This window comes from Urocitellus parryii, chromosome 1, assembly GCF_045843805.1.
Source record: "Urocitellus parryii isolate mUroPar1 chromosome 1, mUroPar1.hap1, whole genome shotgun sequence".
NCBI classification, from domain to species: Eukaryota; Metazoa; Chordata; class Mammalia; order Rodentia; family Sciuridae; genus Urocitellus; species Urocitellus parryii.
In genome coordinates, this window is record NC_135531.1 from 138,427,023 (window position 1) to 138,448,104 (window position 21,082).

General features: G+C 41.3%; 1 protein-coding gene across 3 annotated transcripts in view; it reads right to left on the reverse strand.

Annotated features, from left to right (window-relative positions):
- The window catches only part of Ccdc69 (coiled-coil domain containing 69), a 64,588-nt gene that overhangs the window by 21,129 nt on the left and 22,377 nt on the right, over positions 1-21,082 (reverse strand). For 2 of the 3 annotated variants that reach the window (XR_013344160.1, XR_003301811.2), the window contains exons 3-9: positions 20,733-20,845; positions 18,477-18,564; positions 5,589-5,662; positions 4,550-4,651; positions 3,967-4,086; positions 2,882-2,979; positions 1,876-2,167 (exon numbers count right to left, since the gene is read on the reverse strand). Coding sequence is in view for 1 of the 3 variants with exons in the window: in XM_026400202.2 (XP_026255987.2) it covers positions 1,990-2,167; positions 2,882-2,979; positions 3,967-4,086; positions 4,550-4,651; positions 5,589-5,662; positions 18,477-18,564; positions 20,733-20,845 (773 nt within the window). In the remaining 2 variants the exon portion in view is untranslated. Of the gene's footprint in view, positions 1-14; positions 2,168-2,881; positions 2,980-3,966; positions 4,087-4,549; positions 4,652-5,588; positions 5,663-18,476; positions 18,565-20,732; positions 20,846-21,082 lie in introns of those variants that run through there. The other variant, XM_026400202.2, reaches the window with a different exon arrangement.

Sequence of the window (21,082 nt, forward strand, 5' to 3'; positions counted from 1 at the left end):
AGAGACCAAATAAATAACTTATTGCATGTTTTAGTTTCCATAGCTTGTCGGCCCCAGAGTAAAGGTATGACCAGAGTTGATCTCTTATTCACACCCACCACAGGGTACACAAAGGAAGCCCCTGCTCACCACAATGTGCCCCTTCCTCAGCCCTGCCCCTCTTGATTCAGAAGATGCTTTCTAAAGTGCATTCTGCAGCCTCAAGTGCTTTCAGGGGTCGGGTGACGGTGGAGAGTAGAAGCTTCATCAAAGAAGTTTGGAAGATGCTGGGGACTTGGTCCCCTTCTTGGAGAATTGCAATGCACTAGCATGTTTTAAGTTCTTGAGAGTCCTGCAGGGTGCAGATTTGTTTAACTTGATTGAACCTAGAGCTTCCCAAGATTCTGTGCAGTGGATTCTTTTTCAGTCATGCCTATCAATGTCCAACAGACTAGTGTAACATGGACACACTATGAAAAGAGTTGCATGAAAAATTCTATGAGCATGTCATTCCAGAGCTGGCCTCAGGGCCCCTAGAGAACCTGATTTGCCAAGGCTGGAAAAACAGCTCCACACTCCCCGAGCCCACTCTCTTCCCTGCTTAGCAAGGGAAAGGGAGAAACGCAGACACGTCTGAATTTCTAGAGTGGAATTGGATGGAGATTGTATCCAAGGGAATGAAAGAGGTGGTCGGGGAAGATGCCACCACAGAATATCTGATGGAAGAATGTGGACTGACTTTTCCCACCACCTGGTTCAGGGTCTGTGGCTGGAGCTGGGGGCCTCGGGCAAGATCCTTTGGCTCTTGTGTTCTGTTTGCTCTGCCTGCTAAGGAGGGAGAACACCAGGCAAGGGAGGGGTGTGAGGAAGCACTCTGATGAACATGCTCGGTGCAGGGGTTATTATTAGTCTCTAGCTGACCTGAAGCTTCCTGAGAAAAGACTAGAATCTACATGCTGTCATCCTGCTGAGGTCAGTCACTCCAGCCACCCCTTTACTGATGGAGGAGCTGAGGACCACATGGAAGCCTGGGGCCTGGGATCAGGGGTGGCAGAAGGAGGAGTGCAGGAAAGCCTGGAAGGGCAGGCGAAGGTAGAGGAAGGAGGAGAAAGGCTGTCATGGATCTGATCTTCCCAGACAGACAGGGGAGGTCCCAGTCCTGACTGTAGGGTCTGCTCCCCTTCTGGTTTCCTCATCTGTAGAGGGATGAGGTTGAATCTCTGCCTGTTGAGGGTCCTCAGACCCAGTAAAATGACACTGAGACTGAAGGACCAGGAGGGTTGGGGATGAGCCATGTCTGCCAAAGACAGAGGAGCTCTGGCCATTGGTCCTGGGCTGACCAGAGTCTGATACCAGGAGTGAGGCTGGCCAGGGTGGCAACCTGGTCCTGCTAGCCCCCAGGGCCTTCTGAGACTCCCTTCCAGTCACTGGCTTTTTCCCTGATCCACAGGATGTGTCTAACTCCCAGCCCTTAGTCAGACCTTCAGACAATCCTAGAATTGGACATTAAGTGACTTCAGTCATTTGATAGTGACTGCAATCATCTTGGAGCAGGGGTAAACTGAGGCTAAGAGAAGGCCCGGGCAGAAGTAGAACCCCTGGCAAAATTGGCAAGTCAGTGAGTTGGCAGCAAAGCTGATGAGCTGGGGCCAGAGGTTGTCTCCTCTGTCAGATGGCCAAAGTGGCACAGGCTGCCCCTGGGAAAAGCCTCAGAACTTTCCTGACATAGACAGACAGAAGGCAGAGGGAGGAAAGGCTTCTTCTTGCTTGTTCCCTGGGCCAACTCAAGGAGAGGCACTACTTGGGGCCTCCAATGCCCCATGGGTGATCTTTGTGACCCAAGCCCCCCTCCCCCCCCAGGGCACACTGGGCGTAGACCCAGGCTCCCCAACTCACTCCTACTCTTCTTCTTTCCTGGATAAAGAACTGGTAGGCTCTTGTTGTCTTCTCCAGAAAGTCTTTGGCAGGAGCTATGACCATAGGCATCATGGTGGGCCCAGACCCTGCCCCTTATGTGGCAAGGAAAGAGACCTCGGTGGGGGTAACAGAGGCCAGGGCGAAGGTAGAAGAGGCGTCAGCCCCAAAGACCCGGTACAGCAGTTCCTCCTTCTCCTGCTGCAGCTGTCGCCGCACCTGCGACTCCTTCTCCAGAGCTTCACGGGTCAGAAGCAGGTCTTCTGAGAGCTGCCTGTGGGTGCAGACAGAACCCAGGGTTGCTACCAGGAGCAGCTGCTGCAGGGACCAGCCTATCCCTCTGGGAGGCCTTCCTGAGCTAGGCCACCAGCCCACTCCAGGGCCACACCCCCCAGCCCCTGTGATTTGCAAGAGGCAATTCAATCTGTTGACCAAGTGCATAGTCCTCACAGGCAAACAATTCTGGTTGCTCTGAATCTCTGCTCCAGAACCTAGCCGTGTGATCTTGGATGAGTTCTTCACTCTCACTGAATTTCAGTTTCCTCATTCAATACATGGGAATAATAATAATAATAGGACTCAGGTCTTCGAATCATTATGAGGATCCCATGACAGAAGATAGAAGGTATTCAACAAGGTATGTCTGATACATGATATGAGCTTTCGTTTACAAAGTCCTTAGAATTGATTCATTCCACGTGAGCCCGTTCAACTCCGGATTTCCCATTTCCCATGTTGGGTTCTCCAGTAGAGTCTACTCATCCAAGACAGGGACATGCAGATAGTGACCAGGGCACTGGGACTTAGGTTTCTAGGCAGAGCTGGTCCATTGGGTTTCCTGACTCACATGGAAAAGGGAAGCCACATTCCCTAGACAGGTCCCACACCCACCTGTCAATACATTCCCTAGGCTCTTCTGAGACCCTTCCAACTGGAGATTTTGGCAAAAGGGGTGGGGTGGAGGAGAAGAGGCAGGGGGGATAGTTACCTTGACACCACCACCTGATTACGGGCTCGAACTTGGAGGTCCTCATATTCCTGTTGCAGGGTTGTGATTTTTTCCTCCAGCTTCAGGTTTTTTTCTTTCTGTAACAAACCAGAACAGGCTCAGAAAACTACCCAAAATCACATGGTCCAGCGTATACTATGACCTCCTTCTTATCGGTGGTCCCTGAAAACACTCATTCATTCTAGACAAGATGCTACATTTCATGGAGCAATAAATTCACCAAAAATAAAGCTAAAGAGTTAACAAATGGCTAACAACTTATAATTTTTCTACAGGAAAAAGTTAAAAACAAAGTACAGTCACTCCCATCTCACTTCTCCATCAGTTCATAGAAGAAAGGGTATTTTTTTGTTCTCATAAAGTCAGAAGGACGTGATCTATATAAACAAAATTAAGTCTGTATGTTTTATCATAAGAATGGTTCAACAGAATTTATAGGGAACATGTGAGATGGTCTGAGGATGTATAGACATGGGGAGGCCAGGGAGACTTCCTCTGGAACAGCGCTGTCTGTTTGGATTCAGCCCCAAGTTTCTTTTCCTTTTCCTTCCTTCCCCTCTACTGCCCCTCTTTCTTTCTTCCTGTGCAGGGGATTGAAGCCAGTGCATGCTGGGCAAATGCTTTACCACTGAGCTGCATTCCTAACCCCTCAGCCCTAGGTTTCTGAGGCCTCTGTTCTTCCAGAAACAGAACCACCTGTGTCCTCAATGCCCTCTGCTCTCCAGCCTTGTCCTTGAGGATCCTGGCCTCCCACATCTGCCTGACCTTTCAGCCTCTCCTCTTCCCTCAACCCCTCCCTGCCTATGACATGTGCTAGCTCCTCCTGATTAGCAAGCTGCCTGTCCCAAAGCATCACCCAAGTTACAGCAACCTAAGTAACCAAGAAAAATTCAGGACCCAGATGGCAAAGAGCCCCTGCCTGGACTGGCCATAGACCAGCTGAAGATGTGAGCTGTGGATGGCAGGTCAAGGCCGGTGTGAACCAGGCTGGGCTTCCCCTGCTTGTTTTACAAAGGATGTGCCCAGCAAACAGCAGCCTGAGGCTGCATCTCCTAGCCACAGACCACTGTTTCCATGAGGATCAGCCTCTTGTCTAGCTCATGAATCCGATCATTCTTCATCTCGATGACAAAGTGCAAGCTCTCCAGCTCCTGCTCCCAGAACTGGCTGGGACTCCCATAATCCTAGATAGGGACATAGAATGACCTCATCAGACCATCAGGTAGAGAAGGGCATGGACTACCTCCCTCCTTCCCATCCTGCCACCAGCTCACTGATTGACTTTCTTAAGTCCCATCCCTCTCTTGGCCTGTGGTTATGGGTCAATATGTTTCATCTCATTTGACTCTAATATCACCCTTTGAGGCTTGTGTAGTTCAAGTAGGTTGAGTTGTCTGTGCTAAGTGTTGGGTTTCCTATGTCTACCTGGTTCTGTCTGGATCCATAAGCTGTGTCCTTTACTGAACCATATGCCTTTCTCTGAGCTTCTCAGTGAAAGGGGGGGACCCTCTTGCTTCCAGGCCCTTGTGAAAGTGACAATGTCAGGTCTGAGCCTTGCCCTTGAAGATGGGCTCACCTGTCCGGTTGTCCAATCCTAATCTCCCTGGAGAATCAAGAAGGAAAGGCCCCCAGGTGTATTACACCTACCTGAATGTGTTTCTTATAGTTTCGCCTCAGAATGGACTCTTCTACCCTCTTCATCTTGGCCTGAAAGGCCTCCAGTTGTGAGGTCAGTCCTGCTATGGTCTCCTGGAGAAAGGAGCAGGAAGGAGGTGATCAAAGTTGGGCTCATGAAAGTGGATGTCACCAGACCCCAGAGAAAGAAAAGTTTGGGGTTCTTTGGCCTAACCTATACAATGATGCAGGTGTAACCTTCTTCAACCACTGCCTGAAACATCCCACCTCACCTCTTGCTATATAGCCTTTTGTGGCTCCACAAATCCTTGGGACAAAGAACAGTGAGCCTGGCATTCAAAGCCCATCCAAACCAGGCTCAATTCGTTTTTCCAGCCTTATCGATCTCTGCTTTTCCTGTGGCCAAACATTATATCATTCCTTCAACCATAAGGGACATTCTTGTCTCCAGTTTTCCCTTGCTAAGAATTTCTTCCCCTCAGACTTTGACCATTGCCTTCAGCAGAGAATAGCCTCCTAATATGGCTTACAGGCTCCTACCTCCTGGCCTTCTCCTTCCTCTTCAGCCTCAGCCTTTCTCCCAAACTCTACACCCCAGGCATTCTGCACTTCCTACAATTCCTCAGGTGTTCCACAGTCTCTCTCCCTTTTCCGCTGTGCTTTTTGAAAATATTGCTTTATTCTACATAAGGCACACTCACTTCTTATCTTTCTTTACTGAACCTATCCTTCAGGTTCCAGCTAAGATATCACTTTCTCTAAGAAATCTTCCCTAAGCAGTCAGTGAGTGTCTTCTTTGAAGATTTCACAGGTCCCTGGGCATCTACCAGAGCTCTACTCAAACCGTAGCCCATTCAGTCGCCAAGATCCTCCCAATAGTCCTTGGAAAAACAGGACAACCCTAATCACATCTTGAGCTAAGAATCTAGTCACCACATTAAGGGGCCTGGACACATGGAAGATAGTCACTTTGGCCCCTCAAACCTGGAAGCCTTCGGTTTGGGTCTTTCCCTAACCCCACTATACACTGACATGGCCCAGCCCTTCTCACCTGAAGGGCAGCTTTGGCCTCCTGGAAGGAGTGGGTAAGGGCTTCTTTCTCCTTTTCAAATGAGGCCTGGATGACTGTGGGGAAAGAAGATCTCTATAAGCTCAGATACTTCTCCTCAAAGCCTTCTGGCAAGTCCCTAGGGTCAGGAAGATGCAAATAATCTCCTGGGTCACATTTGGGCCAGAAATGGGGAATGACCTGATCCATCCTTCTACTCTCTAGGCTTACTTGAGAGCTGTGCCGGAAATATAATAGGTATTTAGTAAAAGTTCATGGAAATGGAAACAAATTATATCCTAGTTCATAACTGTGAACTCCACCAGACTGTGCATGCCAACCATACCTCACTGAGGCTATGATCCAAAGATCTCATAGCAAGTTTGTCTACCTTGTACTAGGTCATGTTAAATTCAGAGCGCCAATGCTTTGTAAACTGAGTTAGCCAAATCACAGTCATTAAATTATTGCCTGTCAATCAAAGTACAAAACTATTGCCCATACACTGGATTTGTGGCCTGGAAGTCTACCTGGTCCTTACTCTGCTTCTTCAACACTGAGACCTTGAGAACATCACATCAAACATCTAAGAGTCCTGTTGCCTCAACTGTGAAATGGGTCAATAAGCCTGCCCTGATTGTCTCCAGGGCTGACTCAAGGATCATATAGAAAAGGACTGGTAAGAGCTTTCCAGGTGAGGCAAGGTTGTACAGATCTGGAATTGTTATCACTTTCAAAATCAGTACAGTTATATTTATCATCCATCTTCCCATTTTGAAAAATTCCAACCTGTCTCAGCTGAAAGAAGACAATAGAGAAATGGCAAATGGCCAGGAAAAAAAAAATGAGAACAAAGAAGACAGGAATGGGAAGTTTAATACTTTGTCCTTTAATTGACAAGAAATAATTTAATGACTTTGTGACCTGGCTAACCTAGCTTACAAAACATTGGCCCTATGCATTTTTCATGGCATGATATGGTACCAGGAGACAAGCTTGCTACGAGAACTTTGGATCTTGGTCTCAGTGTGGTCAGCATGCACAGTTGAATAGGGTTCACAGATATAAACCAAGGGGGACAAGAAGATGGTAGTGACATCAAAAAGAGTGTTTGATCAGTAATATGATGTGATAGAGCTGTCAAAAATTGGTAAGACCAGTTGTATAAGAACTAATTCCCTAATTTTTTGTTAAGTTGCCTATTAAGACAGTATAAAGTAAGATCAAAGAAACACACTCCATCCAGTCTGTCCAACTGTGTAGCTATAAAATCTGGACAGAATGAATGGTGCACTTATTTGTGGACTCTGAAAAATAAATAGTATGGTGGGCACACAACTGAGTCACCGGTCCCAGCAGCTTGGGAGGCTGGGGCAGGAGGATTGCAAATTTTAGGCCAGCCTTGGCAACTTAATAGAACCCTATCTAAAAATAAAAATTAAAATGGCTGGGGACGTAGCCCAATGGTAAAGTACCCCTGGGTTCAATCTCTAGAACTGTAAAAAGGAAAACAAAACAAAACAACAACAACAACAACAACAACAAAAAAAAAGGCTGTAGCAGACTAGGCCAAAGATCAGAATTTGAAGTACCAATGAACTAGCACATTTAAACAAAACCCAAAATCTCTTGTATTCAAATACTGAAAATGTCCAGAATACAATCCAAAATTGTTCAGCATATTAAGAACAGAAAAATATCAACTTGTCTACAAGACATTCCACAGATGCCTATATTGAGATGATATAAGTGTTGGAATTAATGGAGTCTTTAAGACAGCCTTTATAATAATGTTCCAAGAAGTAAGCGTGAATACACTCTTGAAAATAATGGAAAACAAGAAATTCTTAGAAAAAAATAGAAGATGAAAAATTAAAAAAAAGAAAATTTTAGGAGTAAAAATGTGATTAAATGAAAGAACTCATTCTCAAAGAGGAAAATCAATAACTGAATGAAGATGATATAAAAAAGAGCCACTGTACTTCAAGAAAGATCAATAGAAATGATCCCTTCTGATCAACACAGAGAAAAAAAATATTGGAAAAAAATGAACAGAGACTCAGGCACCTGTAAGATAATCCTAAAATGTCTAACATTTTATATCACCTGAGTCGAAGAAGAAGAGCGTGATATGGAAAGATTATTGAAGAAAGAAGCAATCTGGCAAAATATAGACCTTTCCAGATGAAAGCAGCTCACTGAACCCCAGAGTAAACCAAGCAAAACCCATACACAGATACAGAAATCCATACACATTTCTGAAAACCAGTGACAAAGAGTAAATCTGGAACGGAACCACAAAAAATGGTACATTACTAATGGTACATTAGGGAACATCAGTTTGGATGAATGTGGATTTCTTATCAGAAACCTTGGAAAGTAGGGGCTGGGTTGTAGCTCAGTGGTAAAGCCCTTGCCTAGAGCCTAGCATGTACAAGGCCCTGGGTCCCAGCACTGAAACAAAACAACCCCCCCCCCCCACCAACAAAAACAAAGAAACTAAAAACAAAAGCAAAAACCAAACAACAACAACAACAACAACAACAAAGACCTTGGAATCTATAAGGAAAAAGAAAGATTTTAGAACTGCTGAAATAAAATAACATGAAAAAATTTCACTGAATTCTACATTCAGTGAAAATATACCCTAGGAAAGAAAGTGAAATAAAGATATCCTCAGATGGAAAAACCAAAACAAAGGCTATTCATCACCAATAGACCTGCTCTAAAAGAATGACTAAAGGAAATTCTTCAAATGATATCAGAGGGAAACTTGGAACTTCAGGAATGTAGGCAGAAAAACAGAACTGGCAAATACCTGGGTCAATACAATAGACTCTCTTCTTTTTTTTAGAGAGAGTGAGAGAGGAGAGAGAGAGAGAGAGAGAGAGAGAGAGAGAGAGAGAGAGAGAGAATTTTTAATATTTATTTATTTTTTTTAGTTCTAGGCGGACACAACATCTTTGTTGGTATGTGGTGTTGAGGATCGAACCCGGGCCGCACGCATGCCAGGCGAGCGCGCTACCGCTTGAGCCACATCCCCAGTCCCAGACTCTCTTCTTTTGAGCCTTTAAAAATATGATTGATGATTTAAAAGCAAAAAAACAATAAGCTTTAGTGATGGAGTATTCCAGGTGTTGTAGATGTAAAGCGCAAGACAGGAACAGTGGGCCCACCTTATAAGGGTCTCACTTCTCATGGTTTCAGTTACTTGTAGTCAGCCACAGTTCAAAAAATACTAAATGGAAAATTCCAGAAACAAACAACTCAGACATTTTAAGTAACTCTTATTAAAGTACATTTTTATAATTGTTTTATTTTATTTATAGGTATTTTTGCTAGTCTCACTGTGCCTAACTTATGAATTAAATGTTATCACAAATATGTACATAAGGAAAAAACTGGTACATACAGGGTTGATGCTTCCTATAGTTTCAGGCATCACTGGGGGTCATGAAATAGCTCTCCCATGGATAAGGGAGTACTACAACAAAAAGGGAGAGGACAGAGGAAACTTCATGATGATAAGTTTTCTACATACTATTTAAAGTTGTAAAATATAAATTTGAAGTAGACAAGTTAATGTATTATAATCATTAGAACAATCACAAAACACACAAAGAGACAGAGTAAGAAAAGCAATAGATAAATTAAAATGGAATACTGTACTGAAAGTTGCTGAAATACTCCAAAATGAAGCAGGAGAGGAAACAGGTTAAAAGCAAAGAAAACAAACAGAAAACAAGTATTAAAATGAAAGATCTAATTACAAGCATTAAATGTTTAAACACACCAAATAAAAGAGTATATCAGAATGGATTAAAAACAAAAAAATAAAAAGTGATATGCTTATCTTAGTAAGCTTTCCATCACTGTTACAAAATATCTGAGATAATAAACCTAAAAGAAAGAAAGGTTTACTTTGACTCATGGTTCCAGAGGTTTCAGTTCATGGTAGCTTTGCCCCAATGCCTTGTGCCTGTGGTGGCACAGCATGCCATGGTAGGAGCATGTGGTAGAGGAGAATTTGGTTGGAAAGCATGGTGCCAATATGTATATTTGTATTTGCAAATACATGAAAAAAGGCCAGGATCCCAATATCCCCTTCCAGGGCACGACCCAATGACCTCAATTCCTTCTGGTAGGCCTAAAGTTTCCACCACTTCCCAGTAGCTCAGTGGGCTGGGAACCAACCCTTCATCACATGGGCCTTAGGAGGACACTGAAAAGCCAAACCAAGCAGAATTAAAATAAACCCACTGGAAATATGTGAAATACGTGTCATGGGCAGGTTAAAAGAGTGGAAAAAGAAGCATTTACTAATAAAGATGTAGTAACTGTATTAATTTTAAACAAAGAACTGAAAGGTGTAATAGACAAATATACCATTATAGTTAGAGACTTCAGCATTTCTCAGTATCCAGTAGAAAACAGACAGAAAATCAGCAAGAATATATAACTGGATGCTACCATCAACTGAACTTAATCTATTTGATTGATATATAAAATATTCACCCTAAACATAGAAGAATATAATTTCTTTTTAAGTACACATGACAGCTTCATAAGATAAACTATATCCTGAGTCATAAAATAAACCTTAACAAATTACAAAGGTAGAAAAAATAAGAACACTGTTCTTATTCTCTGACTGTACTGGAAAAAAAATGGAAATCAATAACACACTGAGAACCTGAAAAATCTCCAGACTTGGAAATGTACTTCTAAATATTCAATGAACCAAAGAGGAAGTCTAAAGAAAAATTAAAAAATGTTTTGAACTTTGAAAGATAAAAATACAAAATATTGATTGTGGGATGTGGATAAATGGTATGTAAAGGAAATTTATAGAATTAAATGCAAACATGAAGGAGGTTTCAAATAAATCACCTAAGCTTCTAGCTTAAGAAATCAGAAAAAGAAGGGCTAACTAAACATTAGCAGAAAGAAATAAAAACAGAAATCAATGAGATTGAAAATGGACAAAGAGGGGGAAAAAATCAATGAAGCCAAAAGAGTTTCTTTGAAAGACTGCAAAGGAAAAAGAACACAAATTATGAACATTGGGAATAGAAGAGGGGACATCACTACAGATACAACAGACATTTGGAATGATGTTACGGGAATACTGTGGGCAATTTAATGCACATAAATTTGACAACTTGGATGAAATATACCAATTCCTCTAGGACTACAAACTACTAAAAACTCACCCAAGGTGAAATATATAACCTGGACATTCCTGAAATCATTAAAAGGACTGAATTTGTAGTTAAGTGCATTCTGGAAAAGAAATGTGCAAGCACTGGCAAATTCTACTAAACATTTAAAAATAACATAACACAAATTGCATCTTTTTTTAAACACAAATTCTATCTAATCTCTTCTAGAAACAGAAGACAAGGGAGTATTTCCCAACTCATTCCATGAGGCAAGCTTTATCCTGATACCAAAACCAGACAAAATAAGAAACTACACACAAATCTGTCTCATGAATATAGCAGACATCATCAATAAAACATTAGCAAATAGAATTCAGCAACATGAAAGTGGGATTTATGCAAGACTGATTAAATATCTGAAAATCAATTCAATCACTATATGCTAATATGGTCTAAAGGAGAAAAGAACACAGGATCTTATAGGTCATAGATCTATGTAAAAACCTAAAGTCATAAAACTTTTGGAAGGAACATAGAAAAAAAATCTTTTAACCTGGATTTTAGCAGAGTTCACAGACATGACATCAAAGGTATAATAAAGAAAAAATAATTTAAAAATGAACTTTATCAAAATTGAAAGCTGTGCTTTATGAAATACGTTATTGAGAAAACAATTATGCTCCCTCAGAGTAGGGGAAAATATTTGCAAATACAAAGAACTTGCATTCAAAATATAAGGAGATCTCTCAAAACTCAACAGTAAGAACCAATAAATCTAACAACATGGGAAAAAGACATGGGCAGACATTTGACCAAAGAGGACATGCAGACAGCAAAATTATTATTAAAATGCAAATTAAGGCCATGATGAGATGTCACTGCACTAGCATTACAACAGCTTAAATAAAAGCCAGTGACAACAACACAGGCTGGCAAGAAGGAACAGTGCACCTGATCCTTCACTAGTGGGGGCAGTGTCAACTGGTGGCCACTCTGAAAACCAGCTCAGCCATTTCTTGTAAAGCTGCAGACATTTACTATATGACCTACCAACCCCACTCCTATGTATTTACCCCAGAGAAATGGATACCGACATCCACACAATGACCTGGACATGAAAGTTTAGAAGAGCTCTATTCCTAATCACCTCAGGCTGGCCACAACCCAAGTGTCCTGCATCAGGAAGGTGTGAAGAATGGACCACAACTCAGCAAAGAAAAAGAAAGAATTATTGCAATGCATAGCAACTGGAGTGGGCCTCAGGGGCATCGTGAGAAACCAATGTGAACAGTCATATAGTATTATTTCATTTATACAATAGCTCCCCAAAGACAAAGATCTAATGATGGAGAACAGATCAGTGCTGACAGGGATTGGGTTGGGGAGGATGTGAATATGAAAGGGTAATTCCAGAGAGCTTGGGGGCAGGGTAATAGAACTGTTTTATATCCTAATTGTGATGATGGTTTCATGAATCAATATGTGCATTAGAATTTATGAAACTATACACCAAAAAAGTCAAATTTCTTGTATGATAATTACAAAAATAAAAACAAAAGTAGAAAAAAAAGAATCATTGAATGTAGAAAATCACTAGTCTCTGCCTCCCCCCAAATAAATGAATTCCCACATATATTCCCCAAGCCATGCTTTTATTTATTCATTTAATATACACTTATGTAGCACTTAATATGTGCCAAACCATTTAAAAATAACAATTAGGGACTGGGATTGTGGCTTACGGTAGAGCACTCTCCTAGCATGGGTGGAACCTGGGTATGATCCACTGCACCACATAAAAATAAAGGCATTGTGTTGTGTCCATCTACACCTAAAAAATAAATATTAAAAAAAATAAAAATAACTATTAATGAATTCTGACTGATGGGAAGAATGTAAGACAGGAAATCCCTTTCCCTCTGAGTTTTGGAGTGGGCTTTTTTTTTTAGGGGGGGTATGGGTACCAGAGATTGAACTCAGGGGTGCTTAATCACTGAGCCCCATCCCCAGCCCTTTTGTATACTTTATCTACAGACAGGGTCTCACAGAGTTGATTAGGGCCTTGCTAAGTTGCTGAGGCTGGTTTTGAACTCATGATCCTCTAGCCTCAGCCTCCTGAGTTGCTGGGATTATAGGTGTGTGCCATATGCTCAGCTAGGAAAATTTTTATTCCACAGATTTATAGTCATAAAACTAATATCAAAGCAATGTTTGGAGAACAAGTTTCTCCCATAAAACCTTATAAGGCAGAGAAAGTAAATTTTAGGGAGTAATGGAACTGAGATTCAAGGAAGCTGAGTGACAATCCCAGTTTATTTCACGCCATGTTAGTACTGAAACAAAATGCTTTGAATTCCCAAGAAAGGGCTTCAATCCCATTTTGAGATGTTTTGCACTAATGTTGCAATATATTTCAAAATTCTTAAAATTGTTCTGACTTCTGTTCTAGTTACTTGATTTTGGGGAAATCTAAGGATTTAATGTGAAATGAAGGCATGTCTTTATGTAAAAGATATTTAGAGCAGTATTATTTATAATAGCTAAAATTTAGATGTCCAGACTCATAGGAAATAAGCAAAACCATGAGTGCTATGGTCTAATCTTTTTTTTTTTTTTTTTTAAAGAGAGAGTGAGAGAGGAGAGAGAGAGAGAGAGAGAGAGAGAGAGAGAGAGAGAGAGAGAGAGAGAGAGAATTTTAATATTTAATTTTTAGTTCTCGGCGGACACAACATCTTTGTTGGTATGTGGTGCTGAGGATCGAACCCGGGCAGCACGCATGCCAGGCGAGCGTGCTACCGCTTGAGCCACATCCCCAGCCCTGGTCTAATCTTTTTAAAAAAATTTTTAAATTTGTTTTAAGTAGTTTAATACATGACAGTAGAATGCATTTATGCACTTTGATATATCATAAATGTATGGTTATAATTTCATTTTTCTGAGTGTACATGTTACAGAATCATATTGGTCATGTAGTCACATATAAACATAGAGTAATAATGTCTGTTTCATTCTACTATCTTTCCTATTCCCACGTCCCCTCCCCTCCCCTCCCATCACTTCTCTCTACCTAATCTAAGGTAGCGCTACTCTTTCCTAGTGCCCACCGCCTTATTGTGAACTAGCATCTGCATATTAGAGAAAACATTCATCCTTTGGTTTTGTGAGATTGGCTTATTTTGCTTAGCATGATATTCTCCAATTCTAACCATTTACTGGCAAATGCCATAATTTCACTCTTCTTTAAAGCTGAGTAATATTCCATTGAGTATATATACCACATTTTTTAATCCATTCATCTATTGAAGGACACCTAGGTTGGTTTGATAGTCTAGCTATTGTGAATTGAGCTGCTATAAACATTGATGTGGCTATGTCACTACAGTATACTTATCCTTTGGGTATAAACTAAGGAGTGGGATAGCTGGGTCAAATGGTGGTTCCATTCTAAGTTTTCTGAGGAATCTCCATACTGCTTTCCATAGTTGTTGCACTAATTTGCAGTCCAACTAGCAATGTATGAGTGTATATTTTTCTCCACATCCTCGCCAACATTTATTGTTGTCTGTGTTCTTGATGATTGCCATTCTGACAGGAGTGAGATGAAATCTTAGAGTAGTTTTGATTTGTATTTCTCTAATTGCTAGAGATGTTGAACATTTTTTCATATATTTATTGATCAATTGTATTTCTTCTTCTGTGAAGTGTCTATTCAGTTCCTTAGCCCATTTATTGACTGGGTTATTTCTTTTTTTGGTGTTAACTTTTTTGAGTTCTTTATATATTCTAGAGACCAATGCTTTATCAGAGGTGCATGTGGTAAAGATTTTCTCCCAATCTGTAGGCTCTGTCCTCTTGTTATTAATTGTTTCCTTTGCTGAGAAGAAGCTTTATAAACATTTCAGTAGCAGCATGCTTGGAAACATATTTGATACAATGTTAAATGAAAAGAGCATGATGTAAAATTTACATATAAAATAACAATAATGGTGTTTTTAAGAAGATAAATAATTTTAGTTAGGCATGGTGGCTTGCAGGCCTGTAATGCCAGTTACTCAGGAGGCTCAGTAAGGAGGATCATGTGTTTGAGGCCAATCTAGGTCTCAGGAAAAAAGTGTTTGTGTGTGTTTCCAGACATTTTTCAACTGCTAGAAGAAAACATAGGAGAAATATTCTAACACATGGATGCAGGCAACAACTTTTTCAAAAGGACTCCTACAAGCTTAGAAAGTATTAAATAGGATGGCATCAGATGAAAAAGCTTAACACTGTGAAGACAGAGCCTACAGAATGGGAGAACAATCTTTGCTAGGTACTGTCCCAACAGAGGATTAACATCCAGAATATATAAAGAACTCAAATACCCTAAAATCAAAGAACAAATAACCCATTCAATAAATGAGCAAATGAACTAAAGAGACACTTTTCAAAAAAAAAAAAAAAGGAAATACAAATGGCCAACAAATATATGGGAAAAAAGTTCAACATCTTTAGCCACCAGGGAAATGCACATCAAAACCATACTGAGATTCCATCTCATTCTAGTCAGAATGACAATCATCAAGAATACAAATAACAGTATATGCTGGTGAGAATGCAGGAAAAAGGAGCTCTGATATGCTGTTGGTGTGCATGTAAATTAGTACAGCCAACATGGAAATCTGTAGGCTCCTCAGAAAACTAAAAAATGCAACTGCCATATAATTCAGATAAAACACTCCTCAGTATTTATTCAAAAGATCTCAAAGCAGTGTACTTGTATGGAATTGGCCTGGGTATCAGTCAACAGATCAATGGATAAATAAAATGTATATATAGCCAGGTGTAGTGGCACATGCCTGTATTCCTAGGGACTCTGGAAGCAGGGGGATTGCAAGTTCAAGGCCAGCCTCAGTGACTTAGTGAGAACTTGTCACAAAATTAAAAAATAAAAAGGGCTGGAGAAATAGCTCTTCGGTAGTGCAGTGGTAATGGGTTCAATTCCCAAATGTATATATACAAAATAGAGTTTTAGTCAGTCATAAAGAAGGACTTGAAATCATGTCATTTGTAGGAAAATGGATGGGACTAGAGAATATCATGTGAGGTGAAATAAATCAGAATCAGAAAGACAAATGTTGTATATTTTCTCTCACATGTGAAAGCAGGAGGGAAAGAAAGAAAAAGAAGTTATCTCATGAAAATAGAAGGGAGACCATTAAGGCAGAGAAAGGGGATTCCGGAGGGTGAAGGGAAGGAAAGGGGAGGGACTGAGGAAGGAGATTGAACAAATTATGTTATATATATACAAATATGCCACAATGAAACCCACTATTCTAGGTAATTAATATGCACCAATAAAAAACTTTTTTGACCTTAAGATCATCAAATGTGGGGACCCCAGTCAATAAATTTGTCAAAAAATTGGGACCCCTCTTTCTTAAAAGAAGAAAAGGATAGATAATTCTGGGGAAATATTATGCAAATACTGATGATGAAAATAAAAAAATCAGTATGGCATTTTCAAGGTAAATTTTTTTTTTTTTTTTTTTTTTAAAGAGAGAGTGAGAGAGAGAGAGATTTTTTTTTTTTAAAGAGAGAGAGGGAGAGAGAGAGAGAGAGAGAGAGAGAGAGAGAATTTCTTTAATATTTATTTTTTAGTTCTCGGCGGACACAACATCTTTGTTGGTATGTGGTGCTGAGGATCGAACCCGGGCCGCACGCATGCCAGGCGAGCGCGCTACCACTTGAGCCACATCCCCAGCCCTCAAGGTAAATTTTAATATTGCCAAAAGATAGATAGCTGTTTCCAAAGAAGACACACAAATTGCCAACAAGCACATGAAAAGATGATCAATGAAATTGCCCTCTAGGAAATGCAAATCAAAACCACAATGAGATACCACTTCAGACATGCTAGGATGGCAATAATAATGGAAAATTCCAAGAAGATATATGAATGGCCAACAAGTACATGAAAAGATTCCTAACAAAATTAGTCATTATGGAAATGCCAATCAAAGCCACAATGAGATACCACTTCACATTCATCGGGGTGTCAACAATGGAAAATAACAAATGTTGGGAAGGACACAGAATAATTGAAACCCACTCCTTGCTGGTGGGAACAAAAAAAGTAGTATAGCCACTGTGGAAAACAGTGTGGTGGTTTCTCAAAAAGTTCAATGTAGAAATACCATATGACCCAGCAATTCTGTTTCTGGGTGTACACCCAGGGGATCTGAGAATAGCTCAAGCAGGTGCTTGCACTAGCACACTATTTATAGTGGTTGGAGGGTGGAAGCAACTGATGTCCTTCAACTGATGAATGGATGAACAAAGTATGGTGTGTCCTTTCAATGGAGTAACATTCAGCTCTGAAAAGGAATGGGGAGCAGATGCTTGCTGCAACATGGATGAGCCTTGGAAACCCCATGCTGAGCGAAAGAAGCCAGATGTGAGAGTCTACAAGTTGCACAATTCCATTTTAAGAGTGCCCAGAATGGACCAGGCCATGGAGACAGGAGATAATTGCTTGCCAGAGGAGGTTGGCAGGATGATAAGACATAATGGGCTTGTGGGTGTGGGGTTCCCTTCTGGGGTGACAAGAATGTTCTGGAACTAGATAGCATGATGCTTGCATGGCATTCAGTAATGGTAAATCTTATGTTTATTTTACCAACATCACACACACACAAACACACACACACACACACACACACTTTTCCTCTCCAATTCTACTAGGGGGTTACAAAGATTTTACAAAATGAGGTTCACTGTGTAAGTATCATTACTACTACAAACAATGGCAAAAATTTGGAAATTACCTGAATATTATAAAGGGAATCAATTAAGTGAATAAGGGAATTGGAATGCTATGTAATTATTAAAACTTATGGAAGAGTTTAACTACAGGATGCTAATGCAATTGAAAGAAAAAAACAGATATACTAGTCTGTGTGTATATATGTATATTCTATACAAAATTGTACAGAAAAATAAATGAAAGAGATCTGTGTCAAAGAGATAACAACAGATAGCTCTGGAAAAAAATCAAATTTTTAAATTTTTAGTAGTAAAATAATAAGTGCTCATAAGTACTTACCAAGTATCTTGCACTGATTTAAATTCTGTGTCTATCATTAAACCATTTAATTCTCACAAAGACCCTGTGAGGAAGGTGAAGTACTTTTTTTTCAAGGTTACACAGGTGGTAAGTGGTAGAGCTGGCTAGGATTCAAACCCAGCTCCCTGGTTCTGGAGAATAAGAGCTTAATCTCTATGTTCTAAGACCTTTACATTTAATTCATAGATTCTAAATTTTCTGTGATGATCACATTTAGTTATATAAGAAGAGTTATTTATAAAAAATACTCAAGCTAACCATAAATTGTAAGAAATGTCATCAGTGTGGAAATGTAACATGGATGTTTTAAAAATCTCCTATTTGCCTAGGTTTTTAAAATTTCCTTTAATGAATATGCATTACTTTTTAAATGGAAAGGGAAAAAAAACACTCTCAAATAAGGCAAAGTAAAGCATAAAGCATAATGCAAGGCTTTAAAAGTCACGCCCCAAAGGAAAACTCCATTATCTCTTTAGGGCCAAGAACCCCATAAACTCCAGCTTTGCCACCACCTAACTGCTTGTTAGGTGGGAGCAGGTGCGCGGCCCCAGGTAAAGGCAGTGGGCGTGGCCATGACGACCGCGTTGCCTCCCCCCCACCTCCCCACTGGACAGTCTCCATCCTCACCTTGCAAGGCCTCCTCGTGTTTTCCTTCCAGGACTCTTCGCTGCTCTTCCAGCCTCTCCTGAAGCTCTAGTGTCCGCTCCTTCTCCACCTGGGGACAGAGGGTCCCGGGCAGGAGTGAGACCCAGCGGGTTCACACTGCATCTCTGAGCCGCTCACAGCCTGCAGCTATGTGGAGCTGGTGATCAGAGCCCCACTCCCTCCATGGAAAGCCATCAGGTCCCAGACCTGGGGTTACACAGGACCAGATTGCTCCTGAGCCCAGGCAGCCCCTCGGAGATCTGAGCACAATAGCCATGTTCTGAACGCTTCCCTTCTCCAGGCTTTGAACACTCTGGGCCATTCTCACTGTCCTGTCCTTGAGATGTTCTCCAGTTTATCTTTTGTAAGGGCACAGCAGATGGACACACCCTGAGGCAAGGCCTAGCTGAAAGGGGCCTCCAGTCCCAGCCTTGCCGCAGTTCCCCTGTGCCTTGGGACCAGATCCTTTTCCCCTCAGGCATTAACTAGCTCACTGTCTGTACCTTGAGGAGACCCAACTTGATGATCCCTAGGGACACTTACTCATCTCGTGGTTAAGGATGTTACTCTACCAAAACAAACCAAAGACCCACAGACATGTAAGTGAATCCACTTTCAAAAACCAAGTGCTCACTGCACCCAAACTAGGGAGCACCTAGAGGAAGGCTCCAGATTGGATCCCCCTATACCTCTCCTACTGCCTCAGGCAGTCCCCTTCCTGCACAGAGGTCGTCCCCCATGAGTCTGCTGGATGAATGTGGAGCCCAGAGGGAAATTTCTTAGAAACAAATCATCTTACAATTTAATGGAGCAATTAGTCCATAAATGTAGAACCATTTTTAAAAAGAGACTAAGTTTCAGAATTTGGAAGATTTGTATGTACATAGCATGTTTTCTATGTATAATTAAAGATAACCAGTAGAGAGATTTAGAGAAAACTTATGTATACTCCATCCTAAGATCTTTCTCTACCTCTCCCCACTGGGGAGGAAACTGAGGCAGAGTGAGGAGAAGGGTTAGTGGCCCAGATGGGAACCAGGAAGGGGAAGTCCTGGACTGTGGTTGCATTGAGTTGTCACATCTTTTCAGTCTTTTTTTAATCTGGAATTGTTCCTCAGTCTTTCCTCATTTTTTGTGACCTTAACATCCAACTATTATAGGCCTGTAATTATTTAGGAAATCCTTCAAGTTTCATTTCCAAATTTTTTTTTCTTGTGGTACCAGAGATTGAACCCAGGTACAACCCTCAGCCCTTTTTGTTTTTTTATTTTGAGGTAGGTTCTCACTAAGTTATGGAGGCTGGTCTTGAACTTGTGTCCTCCTGTCTCAGCCTCCTGATTATAGTGTGTGGCACTGTGCTTGGCCTGGCGTCATTTTCAAATAATTTTTTAAAAAAATATTTCTAGTTGTAGTTTTATTTATTTTTATGTGGTGCTGAGGATCAAACCCAGTGCCTCACATGTGCTAGTCAAGTGCTCTACCGCTGAGCTACAACCTCAGCCCTTCAAATAATTTTTAAAGCCCCAGTGTTGCTTCCTCAGAGGACTTCTCTGATGCCCAGACTTGGTTAAGTGCTTCTATTATGTACATTCACAACCCTCTACACTTTTCATAGCAGTTATAATTGGAGTAAAATGATACTGGGGAGTTGTGTTTAGTATCTGACTTTTGGTCTCAGTCTGAGAAGAAATTATGCTGTCATAACAAACCAGGGCGAAGTCGTAACTGATGAAAAGAAAAGGTTGATTTCTCACATGTCCCTGTCCATGTTGGGTGGTCCAGTGCTCTGCTATCCAGGATCAGCATCAAATAATCAGGTCCACGGAGAGCCACATTTTCAAACAATGCCAGTCCCTTCCACTAGTCAAACAGAAAGACCTCAAGGGTCTTGAACCCACAGTTAAATGCTCAGCCTGGTTCATCCTTTCACAGCTCATTGACTAGAGCTAGTTCAGTGACCCTGTCCAACCATGAGGCGGTCCCAGAGGGGCAAATAATCCAACAGCTGACCCAATGACTTTGACTCATCAAATTAATGGTCAGCTTCATGAATGCAGCTGCCTGCTCTGACTGCCATAGCCAATGTGCCTGCCATGTAGTGGCTGAAATAAACATGTATTCAGCTGACCGAGGACTCCCTTCTTGGCAAAGAGTACAGGACACTTATAATGATAAATGCCAAAAGTAGGCCTGGGATTTAGAGCAGGAAAGAGTGGGGCTGGGGTTCCTGGGACTTACCTGTTCTGCCCATTTCTTCTTTTCCTCTTCGTGTTGCTGGAGAATTCTGGTAATGTCTTTCTGATGCTGCTTAGCCTCCTCAGATGCACGTGACTGAACAGCAGTGGCTGTAGCTGAAGAAAAAAAAAAATTCACACAAAGTAGAGAGAGTCAGGACCAGCAGGGCGGGTGTGGAAAGCTGGGGCAAAATGATGAGAACCAGAGTTTCCTCCTTAAGAGTGGAGTCACAGCAGCCCCTCAAGATGCCTGGCTTTGGAGACCCTCCTTCAAAGTAGCAGCCAGTGGTCATCTGCCCCATAATAATGACAGCTCACAGGACAGTTTGGCCCATAGAGGTGTTCCATTTGCTC